This window comes from Rhyacophila brunnea, unplaced genomic scaffold, assembly GCF_057557595.1.
Source record: "Rhyacophila brunnea isolate RB1 unplaced genomic scaffold, BYU_Rbru_1.0 scaffold_9, whole genome shotgun sequence".
Taxonomy (NCBI): domain Eukaryota; kingdom Metazoa; phylum Arthropoda; class Insecta; order Trichoptera; family Rhyacophilidae; genus Rhyacophila; species Rhyacophila brunnea.
In genome coordinates this window covers 36,630,658-36,638,155 of record NW_028233361.1, presented here as the reverse complement: position 1 = coordinate 36,638,155, position 7,498 = coordinate 36,630,658, and the positions used below count along the sequence as shown (strand labels likewise).

The 7,498-nt window shown below is 39.2% G+C and overlaps 1 protein-coding gene and 1 non-coding gene across 2 annotated transcripts; both read right to left on the bottom strand.

Annotated features, from left to right (window-relative positions):
- Positions 1–349: 349 nt before the first annotated feature.
- On the bottom strand, positions 350–4,910 carry Rm62 (ATP-dependent RNA helicase Rm62). Its single transcript, XM_085959591.1, has 5 exons — positions 4,847–4,910; positions 2,777–3,766; positions 2,360–2,598; positions 1,388–1,566; positions 350–1,040 (listed from the first exon to the last, which is right to left on the bottom strand). Coding segments are annotated over exons 1-5 (1,623 nt in total). The 5' UTR covers positions 4,849–4,910; the 3' UTR covers positions 350–827.
- LOC147063572 (small nucleolar RNA SNORA57) lies at positions 1,116–1,257 on the bottom strand. The gene has a single exon (XR_015072174.1). It is a non-coding gene; the product is annotated as a small nucleolar RNA SNORA57 (small nucleolar RNA).
- Positions 4,911–7,498: the final 2,588 nt, after the last annotated feature.

Sequence of the window (7,498 nt, the reverse complement as noted above, 5' to 3'; positions counted from 1 at the left end):
TCATTTTATAGTACCCACCTATGATTTTTTTAAGGCAATGAGCATGATTTCAAAATATAACCATACATCATTGAAATTCATACTTAAATGAGTGTTTCTCTCCTATAAATCTTTGGTCAGTTCATATAAACCCCTTTTCCACGCATAACCCATACTTACATTTATTTTCTTATTACCTTTGGCGCTCCAATACTTCAAGGTAGCAGGACCACAACCATTCAAATATGAAATCACCCAGCGCATTGAAGAACAACTGTCTTTGCATCGACTCCGATGGTGGGGAAATTGATAATCAGCCTCCTATTTCAAATAAAAAGTTGAGGGAGCAGGGAGAAACAAAAAAAGACAATTTCCATTGAGGATATTTTATTAGTCATTAAGTAAATATCAAACCATTTGGTCCGATTTAGATAACACAGATAGGTGCGGTAGATATTTGTCACAATCACTCAGCATGAGGGGCGCACCCCCGCCCGCAACATATTTTGTCGGCATTTATCACAGAAAACATAACTCACAAACAATAATGCCACCGTCGGCACTCTTACACCCTCACCATCGTCGTCAATCGCTAAAACGCTTCTGTCGACAAAGATGTCCCCCAAGCGGAACGGGCCGCGAAACAATATTAACTAAGAAAGCCATCCGAGACGGCTCGCATAAATAAATTAGGACAACTCACAAACAATTCGAAACCGGGAATGCTATCGAAGTGAAATACTGAGTACGCCCCAGGAAAAGGGCGAAGATGACGATTTCAGCAATTAGGTGTCGATGAATTAATGTGTCTATTAATATTAAATGTTTTATGAGATACGATATGCAGGTCAATTGTCATTGAACCTCTTGTAAGAGCCTCCCCCACCGGCAGGTCTGCTTCCTCCTCCGCCGCCCCCGCGCCCAAAGTTACCGCCCCGTCTGAATGAGCCACCTCCCCCACCACCGCCGCCGCCACTGTATCCGCCGTATCTTCTTCCACCCCAACCACCGCCATATCCACCGAATCTGTTGGCCATATCTTGTAGTTTTGGGTTGATTTCCTGCAAATAATATAGAGCATTAAAATCATTGGAATTTGAAAAAAATAGTGGGAATCATAGCAATAGATAGAAATTAAATGTTGAAACTTTTGAGGATGGGATCCAGACATTAAAAGTGTGGACACCGAAGGCATTCCAGTCCACCAATGTTAATCTACCTCCCACGCGCATTCATGTTTTGCTATTGAAAGAGCAAACCCATGCCAAAGGTGGGAGGACCAAATTTAAATCTAAAATGTAGACAGGTACTAACTATAATCAACCGATGTACCTTTCAACCTGCTATGTATTATACAACACATGTATTGTATTACCTCTACTCGGGAGAAATGGAGGAAAAAAATTACCTGATTGGCTTCTGAGAGGACTGATACTAGGTCTTTGGCTTGACGGCTGTTGGATGGAGTGAAGAAGGCGTAGGAAGTTCCTTTGCTGGTGCAGCGACCGGTTCTTCCTATCCTATGGATGTAATCTTCAGAAGAGTTGGGGTAGTCAAAGTTTATGACGTATTTGATTCCTTCCACGTCTGCAAAAAAAAAAAAAAAAAAACAATGAAAAAAAGAAAAACCTAATCATACCTCATAGAATAGTGCATTCGGCAATATTATAATTCAGCAAATCCGCAGGATGTTTGATTTCGTTAAAGGAAAAATCGTCAACTTACGCTTCCTAGAAGATCCCTCCGGGTACCCGTCCTCCGAAAGTTCCTCTCTATTCATTCTCACCGCGGACAACTCACTGTCTCGCCTTTATTACCACAGTTTAAAGAGCCTGACTGACACATCACGCGAACCCGGGAAATGTAACCCGCGATATCAAATCATTCATATCATATAACGCAGGTTTCAACTCCACCATGGCCGAAATTATACAGAAAACCCATCCGGCACTCTGAACCCGCAAGGGTTCTCCATCGTGGGGTTCCCGATCTGATTTTCGGCCTCAGGTTCAGGATCAGTGAAAGGCAGTGCACACTCTAGAGGCACACGACGAGATATTGCATTCTCATTCTAGCTTCGCCACACGTGATAGCTTTTACGCAATACAAAGCCATCGATCTGTTGCAATTTACTAGATCCGGTGATCGACCACCGATGCAGAACACAATACTCATCCGGCAAGTGCCTCTGAAACAGTGATAAAACAAAACTCAACTTCATTATGAGGATATTAACCAACATTATTTTATTCAAAAATCTTTAGTCAGAGAATATGGAACACTCGAGAGAACTTAAATGCAAGCCGAGCTGGCCTGCCCGGAATATCATGAATTTAATTTGAGACTTTTGCATGAAACAAATACAAAAAAAAAAACTCACCAAGTCCACGAGCCGCCACATCAGTGGCGACTAATATATTGCATCTGCCATGTCTGAATTGGTTGAGGACATAGTCTCTCTGGTCCTGTGTCTTGTCACCGTGCATGCACACCGCTTGCCACCCAAACCTCTTGATGGAGCGGGTGATGTTTTCCACTTTGCGTTTGGTCTCCACGAATATTATTGTCTTTGCCCCTGGATCCTGAACATTGCCGATCTCTTGCAGTAAGTCATTCAACCTGTCAATTGTACATACCTGTTAATATCTTGCGTACAAATAACTGTCTATAGAGAAAATATATACAAAATCAGATCTTCTTAGAGGATAAAATTAGCCATAATCAAGATTTTTCATATTAAAATTTTCATCATTTCAAGGTATGGAGAATGGATAAGTTAAGATGAGGAGATAATTACTTGTTTTCTTTCTCATGTTCCTGGCAGACGTCTACGATTTGAAGAATGTTGTGATTAGCGGAGAGTTCAAGGGAGCCAATGTTGATCTGCATATAGTCTCCAAGGAAGTCTTCAGCCAACTTGCGAACTTCTCGTGGCCAGGTTGCCGACCACATGAGAACTTGCCTGTCAGGTCTGATTTGCTCGATGATCTTGCGAATCTGGGGCTCAAATCCCATGTCCAACATCCTATCAGCTTCATCCAGGACCAGGTAGGTGCAGCGCGACAGGTTGACAGTTCCCTTCTCCAAAAAGTCAATAAGGCGCCCAGGAGTGGCAATGAGAATTTCCACACCCTGTCTCAGCTCTTGGGCTTGCTTGTGCTTGGGAGCACCTCCGAAAACACAGGCATTGCGCAAGTATGAACGTCCACCGAAGTCAGACGCCACTTGCTGAATTTGCTGGGCTAACTCACGAGTGGGGGCCAGGACTAAAGCGATGGGTCCTTTGCTGCGGCCGGGATTCTGATTGTTGATGTGAACGATGGCGGGTAGAATGTAACCGAGGGTCTTTCCTGATCCTGTCTGAGCGATTCCAACCAGGTTGTTTCCGGACATGGCGATGGGCCACGCCTGAGCCTGAATGGGGGTAGGTTCTTGGTAACCCTGAGCGCGGATGTCGACCATGACGTAGTCGGCAAACTTGCCCTCCTCGAACTTTTGGACGGGATTCGGGACATTGGGTCCGCTCACGGTGATTTGATGTGTGTTACGGTAGGCATCAACTTCGCGGGGGCTACGATTGACCACATCAGGGTGCGGGTCATAGAAATCTTTCTTGAACGGGGCTAAGTCGTACTCGCTCCACTGGGGGCGAGTCAGCCCTTTTCCTAGTGTGTCATCCTTGCGTCCTCCTCCACCAAATCGACTGCCTCCACCACCTCCGAAGCTTCCGCCCCCGTTCCTGTCACCTCCGGGCTTTGATCCAAACCGTGTTCCGTGTCCTCCTCTCCTGTTAAATAATAAATAAATCATCAACCATTAGGTACTGTATTAAAATCAGCATTATAAAAATATGGGTGCTTGTGACTGGTCGTCCGCCGTCTTTGGCTGCCAGTCGCAACTGTTGAATTCTGCCACCTTTTTGTCATCGAATTATAATAGTACGCAGTCCATGAAATGATAGTATTTCATGCAAAAATTATAGGACGTGTTGAAAATATAAAAATTTGCCCAATTCCATTTTCAAATTTTTGGTATTTATGACGTACTATATTTTTTAAGCACGCGGACCAAAATGTAATATACTTATAGTTCGGTTGGAAACTGACAAGATGGTAGCGCGCGACGGCGGACAACCTGTCACAAGACCCATATGACCACTGGTGAAAAATTTGACTCAACTGTTTGTCGCATTAGTGTAGTACAATAATTATAAATAGTCAACAATTATTCCATGTTAAAACCAGAATATTTAAAGGAGATTTAACGAGACACAGCTAACAATCAACAGCTAGCAAAAAAATTTTAACAGTCGAAAGCTTCCAAACCATCATAAGAATTGATAAATAATCGCTTGAAAGCAGCGCGCAGTAGACGCACTTAAAATACACGAGGTCATTCTCGGAACACGTGTACGATTACGTCACCCATGACAAGTCATCGGTGACAGGAGGAAAAAAACCACTTTAATTAATTTATTTCCTACGGCATAATCGTGATTCATAATAAACTGTTACTGAAATCTTGCATGCACTCCCGAAAAACAAAATGCATGTTAAGTTTCACAGTAATATTTCTTTACATCCTAATCATACATAGAACATCATAAAAATGCACATGTCGTTACAGGAGGAAGAATTGCCATATTCAAGAACTGATGAATGCATTCAACGCAAACTCTTAAAACGGCGATACACAGATATAGTTATATAGAGAAAGACTACGAATACCACGTCTGGTTGGTAATCGGCCATTTTACGCGAGACAACAGAGTATGATCGGCATCTTTTTGATATAGAACCTTATATCCCCTATCAAAAACAATAAATAAAAAGACTATAACGAAAGTAAATTAATGCAGAATACTTACATTGTCTGTATATTTGCGGATGGCAAAAAGAAATGGAGGTAATCCGGGATTAGTTGTCGGTCCCGAACGGAATGACGGATGGATTGATGTACTGGGTCTTTTCTGAATTAAAATAAAAACACAAAAATAATTACAATTGAGTTGGTAAATCACAATATTCTGTCACAGAAACGAAATAGTCACACCACTTGCACTTAATTTTAAATTGTAGAGCAAAATATTAATGTGTGAGATATAGAGAACTCGAACTCAAGAAGATGCTCACCTGACCACAGCCAAACTGTAAAGAAAAAGTCGATCACGGAAATTTACTAGCTAACCGACACCGACGTCAATTTCTGTGATTCTGTACATCCGGTTGCGTTCAGTTGCCAACACTTTATTCTCTATGGCATATGCCCACTGCGTGGTAGCTTCATTTACCTACATAATTATATGGGTATTTTTTAAATATTCCGATATCTCAAATTTTATTTCGTAACGCAATGCCGAATTTTCGACGTTTGTTGATATTTTTATCATTCCAATTGGCATTTCATTCCAGCAAAAATGGCGTATTTCAAAAAAATACTAGGTACCTACTTACCTACCTTATTCTTAGGTCAATAATTATTATTATTCGTAGGAATTTGTAGGAGGGCATTTTCGCCAAAGTTTGTACATTGCGTTTTTGGCATGTCCCATGACTTTGATTGATTTTTTCATAGTTATTATATTATAAAATATTGGAAAGTTATGTATTTTTAACATGCAAATTTATTAATTTACTCTATTCAATCAGTTAAATACAACTATCTGACCTGTATATATTTTTAATTGATTATTTAGATCGAAAGGTAGTGTGTTTTTACCATGTCCCACCCCTAAATTCAAATAAACAAAGTCTGATTTCGTCATTAATTTTGAGTGTGTAAAATTAAATTCGTAGTGTCTTCAACAGCTTACATTATATATTTTTGGAAAATATATAGTTTTTCCGTAAATTTGTACCAATATTGAAAAAAATCACGTTCAAAGTGTGTCCCAGGATATTTGAAAAAGTGGAACTCCACATTCCGTTACCACGATTTTAGCATGAAGGCGAAACATTTCCACTATAAATATGTTTTTTTTAATGTAGCAACACTTTTGTATAATACTGATCGCCATTTACAATTTAAATTGTTGGTGTGTGTCGGTATCGCTATCGGAACAGGTTGCATTCTGTGTTGGTCATTTAAGAAGTTCCACTACTGTTACCACGATTTATAAGGTAAGAAATCACATATTTCTATTTTACATACTATACATATGGAGCTTATCTTTCATACTACAGATATAATAAAACATATCGCAGGTTTAACAATAAAACTAAGCTAAATTTTGGCTTCAAACACTTCTGAAACAGAATCCGTTACTTCCATTCCGAAACTATATTGGTGGTAACGTATATGTGGAATGTAAAAGTAACGAAATGGAATGCATAAAGTTGGGTTTACAGTGTGTGTTTAGTTCTTCATAGATTATAAAAAGTTTTATTTTGTCTGTTCGTATGGAAAACAAAAATATTTTCATTAAAAAATATAGAAAATAACCTGACTATATAATAAAGATTAAAAAAGTATGTGATATGTCTGAATACGCAAAACTAGCGCAGATAAAAGTATGGAGATAAAAAAAAAAACAACAGAAGGAAAAGAAAAAACACAAGACTGAAATAATTGCGAGACAGGCACTGGCTCTGTCATACTCTTTCTGTTATACGCCACCAAAATTTTAAAACTTCTCCGTACATTTTATGTATGAAAAGGTATTTTTTGTCACGTTTAACAGAAATGTGTACTCTATTAGATTTAATACCTGGAACTGTAGGTATTCGCGAAATGTCAGAAAAGTACGTCTTGATTACAATCAACCTGTATAGCTACATTTTATGTTGATGAATACAAGTAAATTTCAAGACAACATACAGTCGAACTTGGTTATTACGAGGAAGATGGGACCGATTGAATTTTCTTATTATAAGCGTTACTCGTTATATCAGAGAATAGGAATTTTTAAATGAGCATGTCACATTACACAAAAAGTCGAAAATAAAAAATTTGGAAACCATCGTAAAAATCCCCGAAACGAGCATGGCATTCATAAACTACAAAAGAAGTTGTTTATTGTAATTAACGCTGGTAGGTACCTACGGACTTCACAAACCTTGGATTTTTCAACCATATGCGTGGATACTTTTTTATTATTGTCGGCGAAACACCAATAAGGTAGGTACTTAGACACTTTACTAGTGTCATAAACGTAATCCGACCCCGGCGGCATCCAATCGGATTTTATTGCTTAGGGTCGAAATGTTTTAAAACGATCGACACATTAACAGTATTTTAGCTCGGTATATCCGATAAGTTGCTCGTTATAGCAGTGAAAAAATTAAATGTATGGCGAAAATCATAAACCAAATGTCAACAAATGTTTCGTTATTACATCCGAGATCTCGCTATGTCCGAGATCGTAATAACCGAGTTCGACTGTAATTATTTTCGTAAAAGTTATATACTCCGTGCCGCGCTAGGAACTCGCGTCCGAATCCCTTGCTGATTTTTTTTTTCATATATTGTTAATTTGCTTAAAAATATTTTTTATCTGAGTTACAAATAATATAAATGCCAA

What these genes read in the sequence shown, in the direction of transcription:
- Rm62 (XM_085959591.1), bottom strand. An exon ending in GAACATGAGAAAGAAAACAA is followed by an intron (nt 2,599 to 2,776) that starts GTAATTATCTCC and finishes TACAATTGACAG; the next exon opens with GTTGAATGACTTACTGCAAG. An exon ending in TGTGGCGGCTCGTGGACTTG is followed by an intron (nt 1,567 to 2,359) that starts GTGAGTTTTTTT and finishes TTTTTTTTGCAG; the next exon opens with ACGTGGAAGGAATCAAATAC.